Consider the following 25,992-nt stretch of genomic DNA (forward strand, 5'->3'; position numbering starts at 1 on the left):
AAGACGTAACAAAGTAAAACAAAGTAAAAGATTTCTGAACATGAAACATGAAAACTCCAAAGCTGCTACTTCAAACATGTTCACACCTGTATGTGTAACATTTTCTATTGTGGTCTAACAACCTAAAATGTGATGTCCACATTTAAGAGGTTAAGAATTCCTTTTTACTGAGACCATTTCTCTGAGACTTCAGTGAACAGCACATGAGTTTCAGATACTGTTCATCTACTGTAGTTTTTATTTTTTAGGCCTCACACCTTTACCTTTGCCTTACGTTTGTCCACTTGCCACATATTGTTACAACGCACCAGGTCAAAATATAAAAGATGCGTTCTTTTGTAAGCAGCCGATGTCTAAAGAAAACCTCTGAAACACCCAGAAAGCATTACAAGATATCATGAAACAAGGATCGGCTCAAGACTCTTTGCACAGTACTGTATATTCAGATTTCTACATTTATTTCATCAGCTTTTTACATCAGTAGAGCTGAGAATGTGTCACATGGTCCGCAGAAATAAAGTGTAGGATATCAGCTCCAGCACGACTCCTGTAACCGAAGAAATCCTCTGGATGATGTGATTTATGAAGCACGTCTTTCTTTTCATTCCTACACGTCTCAGCTAGAACATAATTCAACAGACGACACAGAAGACGTCGGGGATGATGATAACAGTGACTGTGATGATGATAATGAAGAAGAGGCAACAGGAGAGGAAGATGAAGAAGAGAGGTCATTAGCTGGTGATGCTGAGGAGGTTTCCACAGTAACCAGAGCCAAGCAGCTGGCTGAGCAGCTGAAGGCTACGGCCCAGAAAGTTCTGCGGGACCTGGGGAGGGTCTTGGCGATTGGCCTGCTGGGTCTTGCTGGTGAGATCTTATCATCCTGTGTTTGGTTTTTTGTTACTTTTTATTACCCCTCGTCTGTAAAAGGCTGACGGGGTGTTGTCGTCACCCTGCTGTGCGAGCGGGCGACGCGGACACCCAAGTTTGTGGACACGATGACTCGAGGATGAAGATAGATTTCAAATTGATACCATAGGTGCAGGTAGCAGGAGGCTGAGGGGGCCACTGGCTGCCGCAAGTATTATTATTTTTGCCTGTCTCAAATAGACATCTGGTGAAGTTTAAAACAGTGCAAATAATATATAAGGCAAGGAAAGGGATGCTCCCAATCGAAATGAGTAAATGGTTCTTAGAAAGAGAAGGGAGGTATAATTTTAGAGGGGAGTGGAATTTAAAATTACAAAGAGTAAGAACAACATTGAAAAGGATGTCTATTTCAATAGCGGGAGTGAGTTAAAAGAAGAAATAAAGGTCAGTAGTGATATAAACCAGTTTAAAATAAAACTCAAAAAAGAAATTTTAAATAAGTATAAGAACGAAGAAAATGCAATTAACCCAAGACAGCAGTCAAACTGATGTTTCTTTTCTTCTGCAAATTAGCAAATCTAAATATAGTTTAGTTGAACATGAGAAAATATTTTTTTGTGATGTTATGTTCTAAGTTGAAGGCGTTGTAACGTTTTTGTTGTTCAAATTTAGATGTAAGGATGTAAACCTGAGGGGGCTAAATAAGTATATACTTCTGCCTACTCCTTTTCAAACAACTGCATGGTATGATTTTATGAAACGTTGGTGAACGTATATGTTTGAAATAAAAAAGAACTGAACTGAATAGCAAAAAAAAAAAAAAAGATTGACAGGAGATTTGGAAAAACAGGGAAAATAAGAATAAATGTCTAAATGCTGAAGAAAGAGCTGAAAGCAAAAACGCAGCCGAAACACGACGGATGATTTTTACATGACGGCCTTTTGTTTGTTTGCCCCGACAAAAGCTGCAAGTTGATTTTGCTTCATTGTAACGTAAAAAATAAAACTTCTAAAGGAAATCCATGTCATGAAATTCTCGTTCATCAACATAGTCAAACAGTGAAAATCTCGATCATAAATCACCATCTGACTCATGACAAAGATTTATCTGGTAAAAGTTGCTCTTTAAGAGATATCGGATTATTCCTTTAAGACACGAAGGAGCATAAAACTTTTATTAGGCCCACGTTGTTTGTAGTTCATTATCTGGACCTTTGTGTACATGCATATAAACCTCTGACCTTTTCTTTATAGGGATCACGCTGCCATCCGCCTTCTCAGCCATTTACTTCCTGCTTTTCATCGGTATTTGCACTTGGTGGGCGTGTCATCTTCCCATCAGCCACCTGGGTTTCAATGCGCTGTGTGTGATGGTGGGCTTCTTCACTGCTGGCCATATGGTGTGTCTGTATTTATACCAGAGTCTGCTGGCCCAGGCCCTGTTCCCCCCACAAAGCCTGTGGGCCAGGTAAGGTTTTTTTTTTTTTTTTTGAAAATATTTATATATATATAAGTTTATTTACTTAGGAAAATGAAGAAAGGTTGATTGTATTTCGGTAACTGCAAGTACTGTTGTTTGTGTGTGTTACTGTGTTGAAAAAAAACAACAACGCATTCTAAAACAAAGACCCCCCCAGTCCCACACAGATCAACACAACCATCAAACATATTAGAGGAATATAACAGTAACAGAAGTACATTTAAACAGGAAATACCTCTAGACTAGCAAAATAAGAGATAAAGGGTTGCCACTTGTGAAAAAAATTTGGCTGTGCAACCTCTCAACGTATATTTAATTTTTTCAAGTTTTAAAAAAAACATGACATCTTTAAGCCACCGGGAAACAGCAGGATACTTAACAGACTTCCAATTAGGGATGGGTATTGATAAGATTTTCACGATTCCGATTCCATTTTCGATTCTTTATCGATTCTTTTTAAAAAAGGAGAACACTAAGGTCGATTAGCTTAGATCTTTGTTTTATATCTTCTCTTTGAACAAGATAGAAATTTAGGAGTAACATGGCCTTACAAACCCAACAGTGAGATCTTAACAGATCCACAGCCTACGGCTCTTCAATGGGGTGTCACAGGGTCCCCAGGAAAAAACTTGTAAATGTAAAATAATAAAATAAATATTCTTCTGTAGCAATAACAAAGTTTAACATAAATTATTCTGTAGCAATTACACAAGAATATCCAGTAATGTCCCTGCCTACAATTAAACACATTCACTTACTGAAAATCATCTGCTGTGGCAAATGGGTGCAAGCCTTTGACCACAAACTGAGTCTCTGCTCGGTGACATTCGTCTATCCTGCCTGAAAGGAGACGCTACGGTAGACTGCAGTGAAAACTGCCAGCATCTGAGCCAGACTCTGTCTGTCTCTCTCATCATGGTCACCTAAATGCACAGTAATGGCAGGTTTTGTAATAAGGCAGATCGCGCTAACATAATCTGCACTGTTAGTTGATTATTTACCTGCCGCATTAACGGGAGAGGACGTGCAAACGTTACCGCTGCTGCTGGGTTGAGATTCACGAGTCCGGAATTAAAAACATGACATTCATTTAAGGTCATCGCGCGTTTGTGAGAAAATGCTTTTGTATATTTGTAGTGTTTCCTCCCTTAAATGAAATATTTACTTTGTAAGTATTGCAAGTTGCCCTGTTGTCATCTGTTCTCGTAAAGTATAATCAAACTTTTGAGCGTTTGAGCCGCTTAGGCGCCGTGTTTCCTGCCAGGTAAATGACGCTCCGCAACGTGGTGACGTCATTCGGGGCGACTGGAATCGATAAGGGAATCGTTTGCAAAAATGGCAAAAAATTCCAAGGGATTGAAACAGCGGGAACCGCTTCTCCACAAGAACCGGGTTTCGATACCCATCCCTACTTCCAATGCAACAATATTAGACATCTGGCTAATAGGGATGTGAAGGCTATAATATCCTTTTGTGTGAAATCAAGTGTAAGTGAGCGAACAGGAATCCCAAATACAGCAATCAGAGGACAAGGACGAAGAGTTACCCCAAGAACAGTCGACATAATAGCAAAATACCCTGTCCAGAAACTTTGTAGCTCAGGACACAGAAAAAACATGTGGCTAAGACATTTATCACATTTATTTTCCACTTCTGGATACAATTCAGAAAGTCTAGACTTAGAGAAATGCACCCTGTGTATGACCTTAAATTGAATAAGTCCAAGACGAGCACAGGAGGTGGAAGATCGTACCCTCGCTATAGCCTGTTCCCAAGACTCCTCATGTATTCGAATTCCTAGTTCTCCTTCCCACGTACACTTAAGGTAAGTCTTCATAATAACAGATTATATACATGTGCAGAATTACAGGGGACAGCGACCCTTTGGTTGCATCATTTCATACCGTGCATGGTTATTCAGCAGATTTCAACAGAAATAGATGCCACATGACCGCAGGCAAAAGTGCTATTTCATCAGTGTTGCAGGACGTGTAACTTGGGGGGAAAGAAACTCCAGTTGACGTGACGAAACCTCTGGCAGCAGCCATGTGTGGGGAGAGGGGAAAGAAAAGAGGGGAAAGAAACGAGGGAAAGGGAGTAAAGGAAGACAAGGACAAACCCCACACTATGAGATACAGAGACGACGACAAGTAAGGTCGTGAGTGAGAACAAGTGACTGGAGAAGAAAGGCTCAGTGCATCATGGGAAGCACCCAGCAGCCTGAGCCTAAAGCAACAGTGCAACAGCCCAACATTGCTTTGTTAAAGGCAACATTTGAAGCCTAATCTTAAAAGTAGAGGGGGTGTGTCCCTCAAATCCAAACTGGAAACTGGTTCCACAAAAGAGGGGCCTTTAAAAACCCGCAGTGCTCTGACAGGGTGATATGGTACTATAAGGTCATTAAGATAAGATTATTAAAGACCATGTACGTATTGATACAGTTGGGTCAATAATTTATTGCACAGACAGATTTGTAACTGTGGATTTTACTGTCAAGCTGTAACTGAAATGCAGACTTTCTAATCTAAACAACTAAAAATATTTGAATTCATTGTTCAACAGTTTATTTGGGTTTTAGCTCAACGCTGGTCTCTCTCTGGTGCGGTCGAATCACTTTGAGCCTCATATTTAAAAAGAAATTCCCCGTCGGCCTTTTGTCCAGTTATTTTTGAGCCTCTGTTTAAAGTAGCTTTAATTCCTCAACAGATAATCCAGAATTTGTGTTAAATCCCTTAAATTAGAGCTGAAAGTCCACACTTGGCTCACGATTTACAGAAAAAATCTTGCCGTTGTCCAACAAACGGAGCTGTTTTGGTTGGTTTTAACATTTGAGTAATAAAGATCGCGTCTCTGTGGTGAAGCGACTGTGAGAGGCCAGCATTTAAACACATATAATTCAGCCTACAACAATAAAAATGTAACTTGCCTGTAAACCCTCCTTAATTGTATCAGCACACATATATATTCATCTGTGGCTGTGAAATTTCTCTTCGCACCAAAAGTCGGGTCAACTATTCAACAAGCTTACTGACAAGAAACGAAACGAACGCAGTGACTGTGCTGGCATGAGCGGCATGAGTGGAATGAGCCTCCGCTGGGATTTACGATCGCTCGTCTTCTCAGTTTCTTCCTCGTGACGTCACGGCCCTCTTGGCAGGTTTCTGTGTCGGTATCACTTAGCCAGCTGTTCATCAGTCAGCCCCGTCGACATTTACCCAGCAAACATACTCCACTCTCATAAATCTGAGTCTCTTTAGTGAAGCTGACGGGAAAACAGTCAAATGTTCCACAGCGATTCTTTGCAAAACAAGTAAATCTGATAAATAATTGAAATCTGTGTTGTGCTTTTCATTCCTGTACTTTTCATTGTCTGAGGGAGGCTGATGATTGCCAGTCTGTTAATGTAGATGTATGATTATTATTATTAGTCCTTTAAAAGAACTCTTTTGATATTGCTGTGCCATGTGTCAGCTGATCTTAAGCTTCACACTTTATTTGATCACGTTGGAACATGTTTGTTTCATCAACACGAGACTAAAGATGAGTTCAACTCTGAGCTGTGTAAAAAGACTATTAGAATAATAATAATAATACATTTTATTTATGAGCGCCTTTCAAGTCACCCAATAGGATAAAACACTGAGTAAAACAATGGCAGAATAAGAACAATAAAACAAAAGCACAAGATAAAATGAACAAACAGTGGATTCACAGTGAATATGCAGATTTGAACAGATGAGTTTTGAGTTGGGATTTAAACTGTGGGAGAGAACAAATGTTTCTTATTTCTGGGAGCAGAGCAGCTGAAAGCTCTGCTTCCCATGGTGGTGAGGCAGAAGGAAGGCACAGCAAGCTGGATAGAAGAAGAAGAACGAAGTGAACGGGCAGAACAGGTGGTGGTTAACAGGTCAGAGGAGGAGCGAGGTTATGAAGGGCCTCGAAGGTGAGCAGAAGAAGTTTGAATATTATCCGGAGTTTCACGGGGAGCCAGTGAAGTTCCTGAAGAACAGGTGATGTGCTGGTAGGAGGGGTTCTGGTGATAATGCGAGCAGCAGAGTTCTGAACCAGTTGAAGCTGATGGAGGGATTTTTGGGGGAGACCATGCAGAAGAGAATTGCAGTAGTCAATACGGGAGGTAACAAGACTGTGGACAAGAACGGACGTAGACTGGGTGGAAAGAGAAGGAAGCAATCTGTTAATGTTACGTAGATGGAAGAAGGCAGAACGGGTGAGATTATTGATGTGGGATTTATAGGAATTGTGATGAAGGCACAGCTGTTGCACATGACTGACGTGTGTCTGTAACGTGGACGGTGAAAGAAATAATACAATTGTGTTCCTTCAATTTGTTTACTGCATGTAACACAATGGTGTGTTACCCAACGTACTTGTACTTATTTTATTAGTGATGAAAGACATGTTTCCAACGTAAAACCCCAAAACAAACAAACAACCCCCCAAAAAATGTGTACTAGTGTATCCCACCAAAAATGTGAGAACGCTTTCTTCTTTTGTCATTTAATTCAAAAAGTTTATTCCATGTTCAGGACACATTTTGAGTTCGTGCTTGTTCAGTACACACAAACACAATCGTAGGAAAGACTGCTCGTTGGATTGTTGAGATTATGACTCGCAGAGCCGCAGACGCACATCGCTGGAACAAAGTGAGACTCCTGAGACGACAGTCAAGAAAACCCTGCAGGGAATCTATTGTTGCTGTCAAGAGGAGAGGTCAAGGGTCGGACTTGAACTTGGGCCATTGTGTTCTAACCATGTGGTGGCCGCTCACGCTAAACCAGAAGCTGCGTGTATGATTTTAGTGAGCTATGAGCTGTAATCATCAAAGTTAAAACAAAAGAACATCTGGAATACTTCACTTGCAAACTTTACGGAATTGACTGATGCTAATCGTACTTTAGCATTGTGGCTACGACTCTACAGCTTTGCTTTGGTGCCAAATGTTCACTGATCACAGCTGATCATAATGTTCTGGATCAGCGGTCCCCAGCCCCCGGGCCTCAGATCGGTACCGGTCCGTGAGTCGTTTGGTACCGGTCCGTGAGTCGTTTGGTACCGGGCCGCGAGAGTTGAGGCTCAGGTGTGAAATGTATAGTTTTCAGGGTTTTTATCTGTTTCAGCGTTATTTTGTTATTGTTTTTATCGTTAACTCGGTTTTCCTGGGTCTTTTCACGTGTGTTATGAATAAATCTTCTTTTTTTCAGTACCGGTACTAGTTTTATTTTGTTGTATTTATCCGCGACACCTTAAAGGCCGGTCCGTGAAAATATTGTCACGCATAAACCGGTCCGTGGAGCAAAAAAGGTTGGAGACCGCTGGTCTAGATCCTGACACTTGGTCACGACAGTGTCAGTAAATCAGTGAACACGGGTGTATTCCTCGATTTCTTTCTCTTTTTCTCTGCCTAGACTCTTTGGTCTGAAGGACATCATCATACCAGGAAACTGCAGCCTGCCCTATGACCTCAATCTGAACGGCAGTCATGATTGGCCAGTTTATGTCAACCCAGGAATCCTCTTCTTGCTCTACACTACCATAGTGACCGTCCTCAGAACAGGACGTCATGGAGGCTCTAACGCGGTATCTCCTCACTCACTCTTTATATCATATCATTATATTCTCTGAGTACTGAATGTGCCCCCACTGGCTTTTCTGTGATAGAGTATTTAAACATAATGAAAAGCTTTGTTATCGTATCAAATCTCACATATTGAAACAGTGTTTATACAAAAACACAAACATATTGATATTCAAATATAAAAACAAACATAATAAACAGACTTTTATGACAAAATAACTCTTTTATTGAAAAGATTTTTACGTTGCTCATCAGAGCAAAGAGGCCCAGCTGGGTTTGACACAGACTCTGCAGCTCATGCACTCCTGTACCTGAAATCTTCTGAGGGCTTGTTCTTGTTCTGCAGGAAAAGCAGCAACAGGAGAAAAGAGGAGAGAGAAGAGAAGAGCTGGTGGAATTACAGCCTTGGAATGAACAAAAAGACGACTATGAAGACGACACACAGGTGGATCATTTCTATTGGCTGTTCAAAAGGCTCTATTTGGATTTAATCATCTGTTGCCTGCGGCTGATATTTAAATAGATTCTTCTTCTCTTCTGTTTTTTTATATCGTACTACAGAAATGTTTGTCTATCTTCACTATATATCCAACTCAGCTTCAGTTGTATAGCCCCAAATGACAACAGCAGTCGCCTCAGGGTGCTTTATATTGTAAGGTGTTCCACAGGGTTCAGTGCTAGGACCAGTTCAGTTTACATTATGCATGCTTCTCCTAGGCAGTATCATTAGTAGCTATAGCATACAGTTTTACTTCTGTGCAGATGACAAACTCAGGTTCTTGTACTAACTCAGGACATGTCCTTGTCCTCGATTTTTGTTCAACATCTCTAAAATTAGAAACACCTTATCTCAGAGTTCATGCATTTATTACTGTTAGACTGGACTATTGTAATTCATTATTATCAGGATGTCTTCAGTTAATCCAGAATGCTGCAGTAGCCTCGATCAAGCACTGCTAACTTACTTGTTCCTAGATCAAACTTTCCTTTTTGCTGCAGCATATATTTGAGGCTGGATCAGGTGACCCTGAATCTTCCCTTAGTTACACTTCAATATGTTAAGGCTGCAGGGGGCTTCCCATGATGCACTGGGTGTTTCTTCTTACTCATACCAGTATCGACCGTGCGGTTCTTTGTGCTGCCATCCAGATAGAGCTGGAGCTATTTAATATTTAAAACTGTCATATACCCTCCACATAAGTACAAATAAACGTGTGTGTGTGCGTGTGTGTGTGTGTGCGTGTGTTCTGTGTTTCAGGTCGTACTCTTGTCTGTACCAACAGAAAGTGGAGGGACTGTGACCGAAGACAGTCAGCCCTATCTCGGTACCAGCTGCTATTTTTCTCAGAAATGACTAACCAGTATAACTCACCCAGTATGAACAGTGGACAGCCGTTATAGGACTGACTGGAGGACATCAATCTGACAGCCTGAAGTGAATCATTTATGATGTAGCCCACAAAAATGTGAAAAACCAGTGAACGATATTCTGGTGACATCACAGAGTTTTTCAGCTTAATTGAAAAACAACATTAAATGTCTCTGAGGGCGCACAGATGGAGTACACTCAAACCAAAAATGAGTTTTAATAGATGAAAAACAAATCACCCAACAATTCTCTGGGATCAGGGGTCCCAGTGAATATCACCCCCCTTATGACCATAAGTCATGTGACTGAGATACTTGCTTCCTGCCGCTCTAGCATAACTCATCTAACAGGAAGGACCCCAGACTCAGCCAGAAAGCTGCCATCATGGCAGCTTTACATTTACAACACACGAGTGCGCTGCTTCGTGCAGCCAAACAGCGTCTGACTTCTCAGCACGGCTTCACCTCTACGTGTCTCTGAAACAGAGGAGGCAAAATCACACAACTACTGTCAAAGGTGTGCTGACCAGCCTCCACTGGCACTGCCCCCTGAACCCACCCCTCCCCTGCAGCTGACCCACAGACCACATCCCGCCACATCCTTGGTTTAATCCATGTCATAGAAACGAGCAGTGCCTGAGCGGTTCAGGGGCCCCGGTTACCCACATTTCTAACATTCCTGCCCTGGCACTTGTGCGGCTCCCGGTGAACGGGATGCAGCATCCGTAGCCACCAGGACCTACTGGGAAACGGGACTGGCTGGCTCTTCCCTGCTGGCTGCTTGGGCTCTCACAGGGACCCTGGTGCTTTCAGGCGATCCTTTACCAGGATTGCAGCCGTTTCTCTCTAGGTGTTTTTGAGCGGCTGCTGCCTGCTCCGGTGGATCACTGTGAGCTCCACCACCATCGTGGTTAGCACCTCCACCGGTTCAGGCTGTCGCAGGCCTCACACTGATGCACTGGCGAACTCAGGTTTCAGTGACACTTTGACACCCAGATTTCAGGAGCTTTTAAGTCTCTGAACTTCTAATTGGTAGACAACCTGTCCTCCTCCTCCACCTCCTGAGCCACAGCTGCCTCTAGATCTGTAATATTGTCGTATTTAATGTGACTGAGCTGTCACAGCTGTTTTTTTCTTACCTCAACAAATGGTTGTTGGAGGTCTGACGCAACATTGTGAAAATGATTCTTTTCTTTAGGTGCAGAGGCGAATGTGGGCTGCAGTGGCAAACAGAGTGAAAGCCCGTTCTTCCTGCTGGGAAGAGTGGTGATGCAGCAGAGTTACGTCTGTGCGCTCATAGCAATGATGGTAACCATGAAGTCGTGTTCAGACTCATTTCAGCAGCTGCAGCGGCGTCGCAGACTTTCACACTCAGTCACTTTGTGTCCAGGTTTGGAGCATCACATACCACAGCTGGTTAACCTTCGTGCTGCTGCTGTGGGCGTGTCTCATTTGGATCCTGCGTGCGAGGTACTGTTACCACACGTTTGTTACACATTTGTGACAGAACAAGTCAAGAGTCGGCTTTATTAATTATTCCTCTAATTACTTCTAATTACTTTAGATTTTTCAATTAGTTTAGTAACAGAACGACAGATACACAAATTTAACAGCTTCTAGAGGTTAAAAAACTCAGTACTTACTTAATCCTGACTGTGTATCTATCAGACCCTGATGAAGACTTGGATTGGTCTTCATCAGGTCTGGTTGCTTGCTTCCAACAATCGATAGATAGATATAATTTTATTTCGAACATGCAAATATAATTGAAATAACAACAGAAAAAAAAACAAAAAACAAAACTTAAAAATCATCAAGTTTTCATGTAAATATCTTTGTCTACAGAATGCGTGTGCTCGAAAAGGAGTAGGATGAAGTTGACACTTTTCTTGTTCCTGCCCCCTTATTTCAAATTTCATTGCTTACAAATCCATATCCAGGATTCAACATTATTTGATCATATACGGTTAACTATGTGCAACACATTGAACATACACAAATAAAAACCATTTTCAGCACGTAAACAGAACAACAACAAACTACATTTTTACATAAACTAATCACCCTGTTTATAACACCCACTTAATCTCTGAGCTTGTTTTATATCAAAGTGACAAACACCTTAATAAACACTTAAGGTTGGGTTGCTCAGGCCTTGATCTATAAAAAAAAAATTTGAAATTTTTATTTTTTTTAAAAATTGGAAAAAAGATTGAAAAAAATTTGGAAAACAATGAAAATTAAAAAAAAAAAAAAAAAAAAAAAATTGAAATTTTTTTTGAAAAAAACCCCCCATTTGTTATATAAATTTATCCCAAACAGCCTCAGCAGCTCCTCTTTTATATATTAAAATGCTAATAATAACCGATAATTAAGAAGATTACAGATATTGTAGGAAAAATACATCACACAACAACAATTATCAATTGCAGTGTCTTTTAACCATTGTGCATTTAAAACTGTTTCCCAGTATTGTAATAGTCTGATGGCGTTGGGGGCGGGGTCTGTGTTTTCAGGCGACATGCAGCCACGTTGTGCTCTCCGTTCATCCTGCTCTACGGCTTGGCTCTGTGCTGTCTGCAGTACGTCTGGGCCATGGAGCTTCAACCCGAGCTGCCCACCACAGTGGGAACCATGAGCCTCGGACAGCTGGGGCTGAATAGAACCCAGTACCCCTGCCTCAGACTGGGAGCTATGGTAAGAAGAGAGCATACGTGACATGATAACGAAGTTATGAAATTGTGACGAGTTGTAACATTCAGCAGGATGTTTACCCATAAATATTCATCATCATTGGCAAAAGATTTGTTTGGCTTTACTGGGACTTATTGGTCTGTACAGCTCCTAGCACAGGTGTGTCAAACTCAAACACACAGTGGCCCAAAATTCAAAACTGGAACAAGGTCGCGGGCTAACGTTAATATTTACTGGAAAAAATCTTCCTCCAGATTTAAGAATGAATCTCTTCTTATGGACTCAAACAAGCTGAAAAACTGAATATGGAACAAGCAAAGCTTAATACTAAACTATATATATATATCAGCTGTATAATACCAGTAGGCCAGCTCTGATAGTAATTTAGTATTGGCTTCGCGGGCCAAATGTAACTAGGCTGCAGGCCAGAGTTTGTCACCTATGTCCTAGAAGGTTAAACTGTCCAGTTCTCACCATGTGCTCTCGAACAACAACAACAATAGCAGAGCTGGTTTCTGAGATCATTTCTACATCAGATACTCACTGATGTTGGTCAGAGGCTGAATGTGCAAGAACTGCGTCTCGTTCCTTTAAACCACAGCACGAGTGCCGCTAATTCTTAACCTGACTTGATCTATAATTATAAAAGTAGTCTCGCTCTCAACACAGTGAAACAGAATAAAGACACGACTAACAACAGATGAAGGATGAAAACAGCTTCATCACTTTGACAGCAAGTGTGCTGCAAATATAACACGTGTAAAATGAACAGCTTGGACGCTGCAGCTCCACTTGTGTCTGTTTATTCTACCACAGAAACCTTTGAGCACAACGATGCACAGAAACACTGCAAACATGAACAAAAACATCAGTAAGTAACAAAGACAGACGTACTGCTGCTTAGCCAAGAGCCAGCTGTTGGTACATAAGCTGAAATATGACATTTAGCTTTGAGTTAATAATAATAATGGATTGGATTTATAAAGCGCTTTTCAAGGCACCCAAAGCGCTTTACAATGCCATTATTCATCCACACACACATTCACACACTGGTGGAGGCAGCTACAGGTGTAGCCACAGCTGCCCTGGGACAGACTGACAGAAGCGAGGCTGCCATATCGCGCCATCGGCCCCTCCGGCCAACACCAGTAGGCGGTAGGTGAAGTGTCTTGCCCAAAGACACAACGACCAGGACAGAGTCCAGGGATCGAACCGGCGACCTTCCGGTTACAGATACGCTTCCCAACCCCTGACAGCCAAGTTGGATAATATTTCTAATCAAATCTGAAGGAGCTTGAGGGAATCGCCAAAGAAGAGCGGGAATAGTCCGGAGACGAGTCAGCCAGTAGCTTTGCTGCTTTCATGTTGGACTAACCAGGTTTGGTGACTGGAGATTGTGTTGAGCACATTCAGCCCCTCCGTGGGCAAAATCCTGAACCCATTCATGGATCAGAGTGTGAGTGTGACAGAAAACACTTATACACTAAAGTGATGTATGGATGTGTGTGTCCGTGCACGAGTGAGGCTGGTAGTAAACAGCACTCCTTTCAGTGCCCTGCAACACGGATCCTTGATCATCCCGCTGTTTTTGTGCAGCTCGGCTCATTTTTGTCTATTTGGTTACGTTGTGTGTAATTACTGTGCAGACCATTGTTTGTCTCGTGTGTCTTTGGTTTGATTGTTGATTTGCTGGATGCTCAACAATGATGTTTTGCATGAATTTTCAAAGTAAAATCACGCTGCTGGTTGTACTTTTTTGTATTCTGCGTGTCTGAAAACTGAACTTGTGGTCGTCATGTTCGTCTTTTTCCCCTCTGTCTCTCCAGCTTTTATTTACCTTAACCTTTTGGCTGTTAGTACGTCAGTCAGTGAAGGAAAACTTCAGCAGGAAGAGGAAAATAGCCACACCACTACAGGAAGTCACTACAGGAGGTCAGAATCACACACACAACTTCACACAGACCTGCTGATCAACCAACTCAAAACATGATGAGATGATTCAGATTTGTTTTCATATCAGTGATTAGATGTTAAAAAGTCTGGTAAAATAAGATAAACTGTATTTATCGCAGAGTTAAACACATCAAAAATACAACAAATAGCTTAAACACGTAGAATCGTACAATATGACAGAACAAATATCATAAAAAAGTTCAAAACAAAACAAAACAAACTGGATCCTGATCTTCAACGATGGATTTCCACTAAAAGTAACACTTCCTCTGCCAGTCTGAGGTCTCGATCCTTCAAAATGTTTATTTCCCAGCACTGTGTGTGGGAAGTTTTCCATCGAGCAGGATACTACAGGACACTCCGACACCACAGACGTCTCTCTTAGCTTTTCATTGAGCCGCAGCTCTGCAGCGTCTCCTCTGACACGTGTGGCAGCAGCGTGGCTCTCCATCGTTACCATGCACCTAACCTCGCTTTCTTCCTCACGTCTCGTCCTTATTAGACGAGGAGGCTGGTAACGAGTCTGTGCTGAAGGTTCTGGGAGGCATGGTGATGAGCTGCTACGCCAAATACTGGATCTATGTCTGTGGAGGGATGTTCATCATGGTGTCCTTTGCTGGAAAACTTGTTGCATACAAGATCATCTACATGCTGCTGTTCCTGCTCTGCATGTGCCTTTATCAGGTATGCAGACCAAATAAATGGGTTCTGGCACTTTTGTGTTAAACTGTATTTCATAATAAATAATTTTAACTTTTAACTCGTAACTTGTTCCTTCAGGTTTACTATTCTCTGTGGAGGCGCCTGCTGAAGCTCTTCTGGTGGCTCGTTGTGGCCTACACCATGCTTGTGCTGATTTCCATCTACACTTACCAGTTTGAAGACTTCCCTGGATACTGGAGGAACTTGACTGGTTTCACAGAAGTCCAGTACGTGCTTTAACTGAAGCTTTTCTAATCCTGTCTGCACCGTTTACCTGCCTGTGCACAGATTTACAGCAATAATTCTGTAATATGTGTTATATAGATTATTTACACTGAACAAAAATATAATCACAACACTTTTGTTTTTGCTCCCATTTTTCATGAGCTGAACTCAAAGAAACATTTTCTACAAACACTAAAGATCCATCACTTCCATGTATTGTCCACAAATCTGTCTAAATCTGTGTTAGTGAGAACTTCTCCATCCCACCTCACAGGTGTGGCCTGTCAAGGTGCTGATTGGACAGCATGAATATTGCACAGGTGTGCCTGAGACTGCCCACAATAAAAGGCCACAGTTTTGCTGGGGGGGGGGACACGCTGTTCCAGAACATCCCAAACATGCTCAGTTGTTGACATGTCCGGTGAGTCTGCTGATCATGCAGAACTGGGATGTTTTCAACTTCCAGGAGTTGTGTACAGAACCATATGGGGCCGTGCATTATCGAATGTGAGCATTTGCCCAATCAAGTCGGTCACGACGACGAGCTGCAGTCAGGTCCGGACCCCGATGACGACGACGAGCATGCAGATGAGCTTCCCTGAGATGCTTCCTGACAGTTTGTGCAGAAATTCTTTGGTTATGCAAACGACTGTTGCTGCAGCGGGTGGCAGGTCGCAGACCATCCTGGAGGTGAACATGCTGGATGTGGAGGTCCTGGCTGGTGTGGTCACACGTGGTCTGTGGTTGTGAAGCCGGTTGGATGTACGGCCAAATTCTCTGAAACGCCTTTGGAGACAGAAATGAACATTCATTTCACAGGCAACAGCTCTGGTTGTCTGCCTGCAGTCAGCATGACCATTGCAAAGGTTTCAACATCTGTAGCTTTGTGCTGTGTGATCAAACTACATATTTCAGAGTCGCCTTTTATTGTGGGCAGTCTCAGGCTACGTCCACACGTACCCGGGTATTTTTGAAAACGCAGATTTTTCTATGCGTTTGCACCTTTCGTCCACATGTAAACGGTGTTTTCAGTCACTGAAAACTGAGATTTTTAAAAACTCCAGCCAGGGTGGATATTTTTGAAAACTCAGTTTTTGCATTTAGTGTGGACGAGAAAAAATGGAGAAAACGCAGCGTCAAAGGTGTGCGCCTTTTTTGATGTCACACTGTGCGCCACATTATTGTTTCGGTGAAATGAATTTCTACAACACTGTTACTGTTAATTGTCTCTGCAGTGTTTAAATGCTTACATACACACACAGGCTGTGTCCCATTTCAGGGTCTGCACGCTTGAAGTACGCGCACTACGCGTACTACGTACGGTGCGTACTATAAGTACGAGAAGTGCAGAAGTGAGAGGCTTGTGAAATGGGACGGTATATGCTTCGTCGCGCTGTTCAGGTTGCCTAGCAACCATGATACTAACCGCGAGACACGTTACATACAGCTTTGTGTGACAGAAATGAAGGAGAAAAATGTTTTGTTGGTCAATCATTTTTGTCATGACATCACTTTGATTAGTTGAGTATCTGAGGCTGAGACCACAGGACTGTAAAACATGATTCAAGGGCTTCATTTCTGTACTGAACAGTCATTTAAGATTAGCTAGTAAATAATAATTAGTTAATGTTGTTCATGAGACTAAAGTCATCTCACTATGGTAATGTAAATATAATATGGCCAATGTTATAGTATTGTCAGATTATTATGATATATATATATATATATATATATATATATATATATATATATATATATATATATATATATATATATATATATATATATATATCACTGACTTTCAGCTTGTTGTGTTTGTGGATATATGACTGACTTTAATTATCCATAAAATCATCAGATTCTCTGTAAGATTAAGGTCGACTATATGTATATTTAGAAGTAGAGGCTTTAAAACCAAGTTAATGCTGAAAGTACAAACATCACTAATGTCACATAACTTTGCCGACATGTGGTCAACAGCAATGTTTTAATGTTCTTCGTTATTAAACATTCACACATAAATAAGTGACGTCATATTCAGTACTTACTTTTGACAGTTCACTCTTCGGCCGCTCTCTTCTGCCGTATTTTGCGGCAAAATTATCCACACCCACCGCCGCGCTATGAATTGTGGGATATATGGGACCACGAAGCGTGCACCGGACCACGCTTGATATTTGGGGAAATCGACGGCGCATTTGGAGTATGCATTTGAAGTACACTTCGAATTGGGACAGCCGTCGTCGCGTGGCGGTGACGTAACCGCACTTAAAATGCGTACTTCAGGCGTGCAGACCCTGAAATGGGACACAGCTAGAGACAGTTACTGTCCCTCCACACAGACTTCTGATTGGCCAACATTTCTACACGGTTAGGAATATAGCGCCACCTGCTGCTTTGGCATGTTCCTAGCAGCGCCTTTTATTGTGGGCAGTCTCAGGCACACCTGTGCAATATTCATGCTGTTCAATCAGCACCTTGACAGGCCACACCTGTGAGGTGGGATGGAGAAGTTCTCACTAACACAGATTTAGACAGATTTGTGGACAATATATGGAAGTGATGGATCTTTAGTGTTTGTAGAAAATGTTTCAGATCTTTGAGTTCAGCTCGTGAAAAATGGGAGCAAAAACAAAAGTGTTGTGATTATATTTTGTTCAGTTTTTATTTATACAGCGCCAACTCACAACATCAGTCGCCTAAAGGTGCTTATAGTATATAAAACATTATACATACATGTGTTTCATATAAATATATTTGATAACTTTTTTATTTTCTTTAGCCGAGATAATCGAACCTTTCAGTTAACTAAAACGTGTGTACTGTATAGCCTGTATAATAAATAAACATGAAATCCAGAAAGCTAAACAACATGAGGTGGTTCGTTTACGAACACAATCTAAGTCAAAGTTTTAATTGATACGTGCAAAATGTCAGAAATCTGCACCATCATGAAACATTTTGACCAAAAATGTACATTTTTCATGATTTCTGGGTGAATCGGGGGTCCAGGGTAACTTTCTGTCCATATCGCTCTCTCGCTCTCTCTGTCACTCCCAAAACTTTACCCTCTTCCTAAGCAACCACATCTCATGATTTTTTTATTGGTCGATATGCTACATTTGTCCACCAATAGGAAAGGGCTGGCATTTCTTTTCTTCTTTTTTTTGCACTGTACTTAGAAAATGCTTTTGTCCCGTTTCTTGAAACGTGACGATAGTATTCAGAAACCCCTCATCCCACTCCCAGAGTGTAACAATCAACCTGTGCTGAAATCTGAACGTGCCCGTGGTGTTACTCTGTCATCCTCAGGCTGGCAGCGATCGGCCTGGAGACCTTTGCTCTGTCTGAACTCTTCACTAGTATTCTGATCCCCGGCTTCTTCCTGCTGGCCTGCATCCTACAGCTGCACTACTTTCACAAGCCGTTCATGAGAATCACCGACCTGGAGCAGATCACACCCATACACAGGTAACACATCCTGCTGCTGCTCATGACATGGAACAGCAAAATGAGAGAAAAATTAGAAAACTGTTGGTTTGTAAAACTGGGAAAGTGCACTTCTACGTGTGTGTGAGTTTAAAAATACAGAAAGTCATGTGACAGATGTGATTTAAGTAAAGAGCTAGCGATCCTTCCATGGAAAAGGAAACAAGCAGATAGAGGAACAGCTCCTCATGCTGGAATGGTTAAACGTTTAAACCTGGTTTTAAATATTTAGAAAATATAGAAATGATCAGTCCTTGAAATAAGTTCAGTTTTCATTCAGTTTTTGGTTGCGCTTGGTTTCTATATGGTGTGACGCCCACCATCACCTGTGCTGCGTTATAAAGAAAGGTGATGTTTTTGCTTCGGTCTAATCTTTTCAGGAAAAAGCGCAGTGACCAGACTGGCTCTGCTGATGTGCAAATGAACAATGACGAGGACCTTGTTGCAAACACTGATGACGACTCTGAAGATGAAGGTAAAACAGAACATGCAGGTTTATTATAATTATGTAAAAGTTACTTTCTAATATCATATAGAAGTGTGAGGTCGTTACATCTGAACGAGACAGCAACGACTGCTAATTGATCATGTTTGTCCTTGAATGGGTCACTGTCCCACTCATCTTGTCTTACTGGTGTTGATGTTCCAGAGCTTCTTGTCATTAGCTCCTCTCTTACTCGCAGCGGTCCTGAAGTTTGAAATGACACCGTGTGCCTGTCCACTTCTTCTTAATTTAAGAATCATCCCAGTCAGACTCACAGATGTTTGTCTGATTTCTTCATTAGTGGAGCTGATGCCTAGTAAATGGGGCCTGGTGATGGACAGGTTACTGGATCTTTCCAGAAGATTCTCTGACATTCTCACCACAATTCAAGAGTTTCTCTGGAGGCTTCTGGAGCTTCACATCCTGAAGATGGTGGCCTTCTTCTCTGTGTGGGTCGCCCTCGAGGAGGTACAGGCAAAGACTGAAGCACTAAGTTATTGTTGTGTCTTTATTTTGAACACGTTACAACAACAACAGAGAAAAAAGGAAAACAAAACAGTAATAATTATAAATAACTTGCATGTTTAAAAAGCAGCAGGAGGAGCTTATTTAATCCCGCCCCCTGGTCTTCTTCCTGTTTATGGCCTAGTATGTAGTATGACCCCAGTAACACATCAACAGATATACAAATATACTGAGATATATACTTATATAAGCATGCTTGTGCACCCACACACACACTTACACACACATCCCTGTAGTGGGTGATCCACCCGATCCACGCCCTCCCTCCTCTCTGTACGACTGGTTCATGCTGGGACGTTGCTCCAGTTCTTCACAGTCTGTTCCTCAGCTTCACTCCACACAGAGATGCAAACACCTCGTAGTGTTGGACGGATACGGGAATGTTTTACATGTAATTCCCACGTGCATTATCCAAGCACGATGAGGAATATTCACCCAGCTTCACAAACTGTTTCCTGTCACGTGAATCATTTTTCACTCAGTGCGGTCCAGCCCCCGATCCCTTACTGTTCCAGTTAACATGTGGTGATTGATTGTATCAAATGCCTTCTAGTTATCGAGGAATAATCCGGCTGCATACTGTTTCTGATCGATAGCATTTATAATCTCCTCGATTTATTCGATTAACGGCAGTGATGATGATGATGAGTCCACACTGACTGTCAGAGTCATTTATGTTTATCTGAGATTAGATATTAGACGTCACTGTCCCGTATCCTCCACTGCAGATGATGACACTGTTAAAAAAACATCTTTAAAAAACGGTAATATTCTGGCAGCTGGGGCGCCAAAATACTACCGTGAAATAACAGAAAATAATAGTCTCATGAAAATACGGTTATTTTCAGTAATGACAATACAGTTTGTTGTGCTAATGTTACATGGGATTCTGCCTTTTCAAGTGTGTTTAAACATTAAATTAGGAACATGTTAATGTGATTAAACAATGAAATTATCTATAAATAGGAAAAAAAACTAATCCTAAAAAAACGGTAATATCCTGGCAGCTGGGGCGCCAAAATACTACCGTAAAATAACAGAAAATAACAGTTATTTTCAGTAATGAAAATAGAGTTTGTTGCAGTCAAAGGAGCTTGCAAAGAAAAAGCGTCTGGACTTCTTTAAGTTGCTTGAAGACGTTTCACCTTCATCCGAGAAGCTTCTTCAGTTCTGATTATCAGAAGTGTGAGATGCTCGAGAATTTACTCCAGTGTCCTGTTATATTTTAGATAGCAAGGAGTTTATTAAACTTCACCAAAACAATCTGCAAATTTCATTAAAATTTAATAAACTATCATCTTGTCTTTATTTTTAGTTAGCACATACCTTAAACACTTAAAGCTGTAAGCTAATGATAGTTATATAAGAGCAGATGCTGCTGGTGCAATAAGCTGTACGTTTTACGTCCAATGGATGATGATCTGATTAGTCGACTAATCGCAAAAATAACCGGTGACTAGTCGACTATCAAACTAATCGTTTGTGGCAGCCCTAATGTGCACGCACAGCACATCACCTACACTCAATAATGTGGCTGATCTTTAGAGATGCATATTTGCAGGTGAATTTCACATTTTTAATAACGGATAAAGTTTATCTGTCAGGAAAGATCAAAGTGTCAGCAGGAGCTTCATAGTGCTTCTAAATGCTCTTTCCTCTGGATATATGTGCGCACAGGGAAGTTAGCTCGTTATATGACGTTGGTGATGATGACGGTGAGAAAGACAACAACAACAAATGTGAAGAAACATACCTGTTAAGTCCTGTCCTGACACATCTCTTCCTGTTCGTCTGTAGCCCTCTGTGATGAATCTGGTCCTGGTTGTCCTCTGGTCTCTGGCGATGCCTTATGACCGTTTCAGATCCATGGCGTCCTGCCTGTCCACAGTTTGGGTGTGCGTCATCATTGTGTGCAAGATGTTGTACCAGCTCAGTGTTGTTGACCCTGATGACTACTCCCGTAACTGCACCATGGTAAGACTCTGCTTTACTGGAGGCGTGCAAAGCAGGTTTGGCTGCGTGGTTTGGTTAATACCTGAGACGAGCATGCGTTGGTGCTGCGCCTGTATTTATGCAGCGCAGTCAGTTCAAGAAAGAAAAGAAAGTGGCCGGGGTCACAGACTGGGCTGCAGCACTTTAAGAAATGATCAGAAAGTCTGGTTATGTTCCCAAACTGTGACTTCTAGAACATCTCAGTAGTGTTTTATAAATCCGATGAGATCAGAATAATAATTTTATTACTCATAATAAAGAGAACTGCTGCATCTTCTTGTTCTTGTAGAATAATCCTTTTGTCCTCTATCAGCAGGAGTGAGAAAGTGTTTGTGATCCATCTTTTCTTTTACAGCCTTTTGCAAATGAAACCAACCTGTTACCAGATGAAATGCAAAACTCTTCCTTGTATAAGGAACCAGTGGATCCCGCCAAATGGTTTGGCATCAGGAAAGACGCTACAGCACTCGGATACAGCAAGGTATATTCATTTCACTTTAATTCAAATAATGCAGATGAATTAAACGTGTAGTATAAACACTAATGATGACATTTAAGTAAAAGCCACTTGGCTCTGTAATGTGTTTGACAGCACAGCGTGAAGCGTGCATGTAACACTCTCAGAGTGAGGCCTTTGTTTGACACGTGTACTGTCCAGTAGGATCATTGTAACTGCAGGGTGTCAGCAGCTTCTATGCAGCTTCACACCTTAGATGTGCACACTTACAGTGGGGCAAAAAAGTATTTAGTCAGCCACCGATTGTGCAAGCTCCCCCACTTAAAATGATGACAGAGGTCAGTAATTTGCACCAGAGGTACACTTCAACTGTGAGAGACAGAATGTGAAAAAAAAATCCATGAATTCACATGGTAGGATTTGTAAAGAATTTATTCGTAAATCAGGGTGGAAAATAAGTATTTGGTCAATAACAAAAATACAACTCAATACTTTGTAACATAACCTTTGTTGGCAATAACAGAGGTCAAACGTTTACTATAGGTCTTTACCAGGTTTGCACACACAGTAGCTGGTATTTTGGCCCATTCCTCCATGCAGATCTTCTCAAGAGCAGTGATGTTTTGGGCTGTCGCCGAGCAACACGGACTTTCAACTCCCGCCACAGATTTTCTATGGGGTTGAGGTCTGGAGACTGGCTAGCCCACTCCAGGACTTTCAAATGCTTCTTACGGAGCCACTCCTTTGTTGCCCGGGCGGTGTGTTTTGGATCATTGTCATGTTGGAAGACCCAGCCTCGTTTCATCTTCAAAGTTCTCACTGATGGAAGGAGGTTTTGGCTCAAAATCTCACAATACTTGGCCCCATTCATTCTGTCCTTAACACGGATCAGTCGTCCTGTCCCCTTGGCAGAAAAACAGCCCCATAGCATGATGTTTCCACCCCCATGCTTCACAGTAGGTATGGTGTTCTTGGGATGCAACTCAGTATTCTTCTTCCTCCAAACACGACGAGTTGAGTTTATACCAAAAAGTTCTACTTTGGTTTCATCTGACCACATGACATTCTCCCAATCCTCTGCTGTATCATCCATGTGCTCTCTGGCAAACTTCAGACGGGCCTGGACATGCACTGGCTTCAGCAGCGGAGCACGTCTGGCACTGCGGGATTTGATTCCCTGCCGTTGTAGTGTGTTACTGATGGTGACCTTTGTTACTTTGGTCCCAGCTCTCTGCAGGTCATTCACCAGGTCCCCCCGTGTGGTTCTGGGATCTTTGCTCACCGTTCTCATGATCATTTTGACCCCACGGGATGAGATCTTGCGTGGAGCCCCAGATCGAGGGAGATTATCAGTGGTCTTGTATGTCTTCCATTTTCTGATGATTGCTCCCACAGTTGATTTTTTCACACCAAGCTGCTTGCCTATTGTAGATTCACTCTTCCCAGTCTGGTGCAGGTCTACAATTCTTTTCCTGGTGTCCTTCGAAAGCTCTTTGGTCTTGGCCATGGCGGAGTTTGGAGTCTGACTGGTTGAGGCTGTGGACAGGTGTCTTTTATACAGATGATGAGGTCAAACAGGTGCCATTCATACAGGTAACGAGTGGGGGACAGAAAAGCTTCTTACAGAAGACGTTACAGGTCTGTGAGAGCCAGGGATTTTCCTTGTTTGAGGTGACCAAATACTTATTTTCCACCCTGATTTACGAATAAATTCTTTACAAATCCTACCATGTGAATTCATGGATTTTTTTTTCACATTCTGTCTCTCACAGTTGAAGTGTACCTCTGGTGTAAATTACTGACCTCTGTCATCATTTTAAGTGGGGGAACTTGCACAATCGGTGGCTGACTAAATACTTTTTTGCCCCACTGTACTTCAGTAACACAGGCAGCTCAGAATCTAAAATAAGTAATGCTTTGTCATGTCAGCTGTTGCTCATAGATTCAGGCTCTTAAGGAGGATTTACCCACTTCTCTGTGGATAAATCCTTCGCTGCACCTGCGTCCAAGTCCTCAAGTCCACAGAGTTCCTGGAAATTTCTAACAAAAGAGTTTAACCTTGTATTTAATATAAACATACGTGTGCTTCTTCAGAGAGAAACATTTGCATTTTCCCTGTAATAGAGTTTGTTAGTGTCCTCATGTTTGAGCCACACATTTGTATTGCTGTTGGTAGAACTCTGACATGAACCACCTGCTCTTCATGATTAGTTTTTCACCCAGTTTGTGCCTGAGAGCTGCACCTCTGTGTGAAGGCGAGGCCACCCTGGCTTAAAGCTTTACATATCACATTTATTACAGTTAACGGTGGCATGAATGCATCGTAGCAGATTGCATGCAGCTGCCTGTTTAATCACAAACTAATTGCAGACACATGTACCGTTTTATTTGCTTTGAAGAGGGCAACCCATCTCCATCTTTGAAGCAACCACAGGCGAGCAGGTGGACAGCGAGTGCAGCTGTCGCAGTAACCACAGCTTTTACAGCTCGTCACACTTTCTGATGATCACCTGATCAAGTTCCTCTTGTTAGCATCTTCAGTACTACTGAACTTAATTCCCATTGAAGCAGTAAAGACGTATTTAATTCTTCATGACTGTTAAATGTTGTGTGTTGTGTTTTACTCTGTGCGTTTCACAGTGTGTTATTATGGGTTATTACCTAACTGGTGAGAGCCTAATCTGATTGTTTCCTGATGATTTTTTGCAGAACCATTTAATTGTGCTGATGTTGTTGGTTTTTGAGGCAACAGTGTATCGACACCAGGCTCACCATTACCGACAACTGCAGCGTTCCCCGCCCGTCATCCCGGCGCTCTTTCCTGGCGCCACAAGAGACACTTCAGACCAGGGCCTCATATCCTGCTTCAAGTATCTGCTTAACTACACTTTCTACAAATTTGGATTAGAGGTAGTTAAGAAAATAATCTCTCACTGCACAAATGTGGGCTTTGGATCAGAGTATATCAGTAACAGCTGTAACAAGTGCATTTTACAGGCAACACTTTCTATTGTATAATGTAATATTTATTTTATTTTATTCAAAAGAAGATAAGTTAAATATAGCGTCAGTGTGTTGAAATGTCGTTTTTAGTCTTAATTTTTAAATATCTGCTCTTCTTTAAAGATTTGCTTCCTGATGACTGTGAATGTGATTGGACAAAGGATGAATTTTTTAGTGATAATCCACGGCTGTTGGTTAGTAGCAATCTTAGTGAGGCGGAGGCGGGCAGCTATGGCAAGGATCTGGCCAAAATACTGTCTCTTCCTGTCCATCATCATGATCTACCAGTACCTGCTCTGTGTGGGCATACCGCCAGCTCTCTGCATAGGTGAGTTTAAACGTCTCTAATTTTAAAATAAATTAGATGTCAGAAATATGTAATACATGAATAAAGTATATTCTTGTGATTAAGGGTTTAATTATTTATATAGCACATTTAATTACAACAGGAGCGTTGACCAAAGTGCTGTACAAGAATACAACATACATAATAGCTCCTTAAGGTGCCGAAAACTAAGTATAAATTTAAAGGTGATCGTGCTTTTGCTGTAGTTGCTCCAAAGTTGTGGAATGTTAGGCAGGCCTCTTCTCTTTCTGAATTTAAGTCTTCTTAAAACATATTTATTCGCTGAAGCCTTTGGCATTGATTAGAGGGGTTGACTCAATTTGTTTTAACATGTTTCAATTTATTTTAGTTTTTTAGTTATTTATTTTATCTTATCTCATTTTAATTTTCTTTACTTATGCTATTAGCATGTACAGCACTTTGTGAACTCTGGTTTTATGTTAAAGTGCTTTATAAATAAAGGTGGTATGGTATGGTATAATAAAATAACAAATAACTCTCATGCTGTATTAAAAGCCAGTAAATAAAAATGCGTTTTAAGATAAGATTTAAAAAGATTGACAGGAGCCTGTCTGATGTGTTGGGGTAAATTATTCCACAGCTTAGGCGCTACGACTGCAAATGCTCGATCGCCTCTATGAACCAGCCTCGACCTTGGTACGGCTAAAAGCAAAAGATCACTTGATCTAAGAGATCTAAGGGGTATACGTCTGCAAGAGGTCAGACAAACACCCGGGAGCCTGTCCGTTCAGGGCTTTGTAGGTCAACAAGTTAATTCTGAAGTGGACGGGGAGCCAATGAAGGGAGG

General features: G+C 41.6%; 1 protein-coding gene across 2 annotated transcripts in view; it reads left to right on the plus strand.

The window, feature by feature from the left end:
- The window catches only part of piezo1 (piezo type mechanosensitive ion channel component 1 (Er blood group)), a 97,980-nt gene that overhangs the window by 30,338 nt on the left and 41,650 nt on the right, over positions 1-25,992 (plus strand). For both annotated transcript variants that reach the window (XM_085182169.1, XM_085182168.1), the window contains exons 5-22: positions 621-867; positions 2,125-2,338; positions 7,777-7,948; positions 8,293-8,391; positions 9,205-9,271; positions 10,513-10,622; positions 10,705-10,784; positions 11,831-12,011; positions 13,835-13,940; positions 14,464-14,645; positions 14,742-14,890; positions 18,201-18,359; positions 18,758-18,852; positions 19,163-19,329; positions 21,184-21,360; positions 21,734-21,859; positions 24,545-24,745; positions 24,962-25,166. In XM_085182169.1, the coding sequence (XP_085038295.1) occupies positions 621-867; positions 2,125-2,338; positions 7,777-7,948; positions 8,293-8,391; positions 9,205-9,271; positions 10,513-10,622; positions 10,705-10,784; positions 11,831-12,011; positions 13,835-13,940; positions 14,464-14,645; positions 14,742-14,890; positions 18,201-18,359; positions 18,758-18,852; positions 19,163-19,329; positions 21,184-21,360; positions 21,734-21,859; positions 24,545-24,745; positions 24,962-25,166 (2,737 nt within the window). The remainder of the gene's footprint in view (positions 1-620; positions 868-2,124; positions 2,339-7,776; positions 7,949-8,292; positions 8,392-9,204; positions 9,272-10,512; positions 10,623-10,704; positions 10,785-11,830; positions 12,012-13,834; positions 13,941-14,463; positions 14,646-14,741; positions 14,891-18,200; positions 18,360-18,757; positions 18,853-19,162; positions 19,330-21,183; positions 21,361-21,733; positions 21,860-24,544; positions 24,746-24,961; positions 25,167-25,992) is intronic.

This window comes from Neolamprologus multifasciatus, chromosome 13 (genome assembly GCF_963576455.1).
Source record: "Neolamprologus multifasciatus chromosome 13, fNeoMul1.2, whole genome shotgun sequence".
In the NCBI taxonomy this organism is placed as follows: domain Eukaryota; kingdom Metazoa; phylum Chordata; class Actinopteri; order Cichliformes; family Cichlidae; genus Neolamprologus; species Neolamprologus multifasciatus.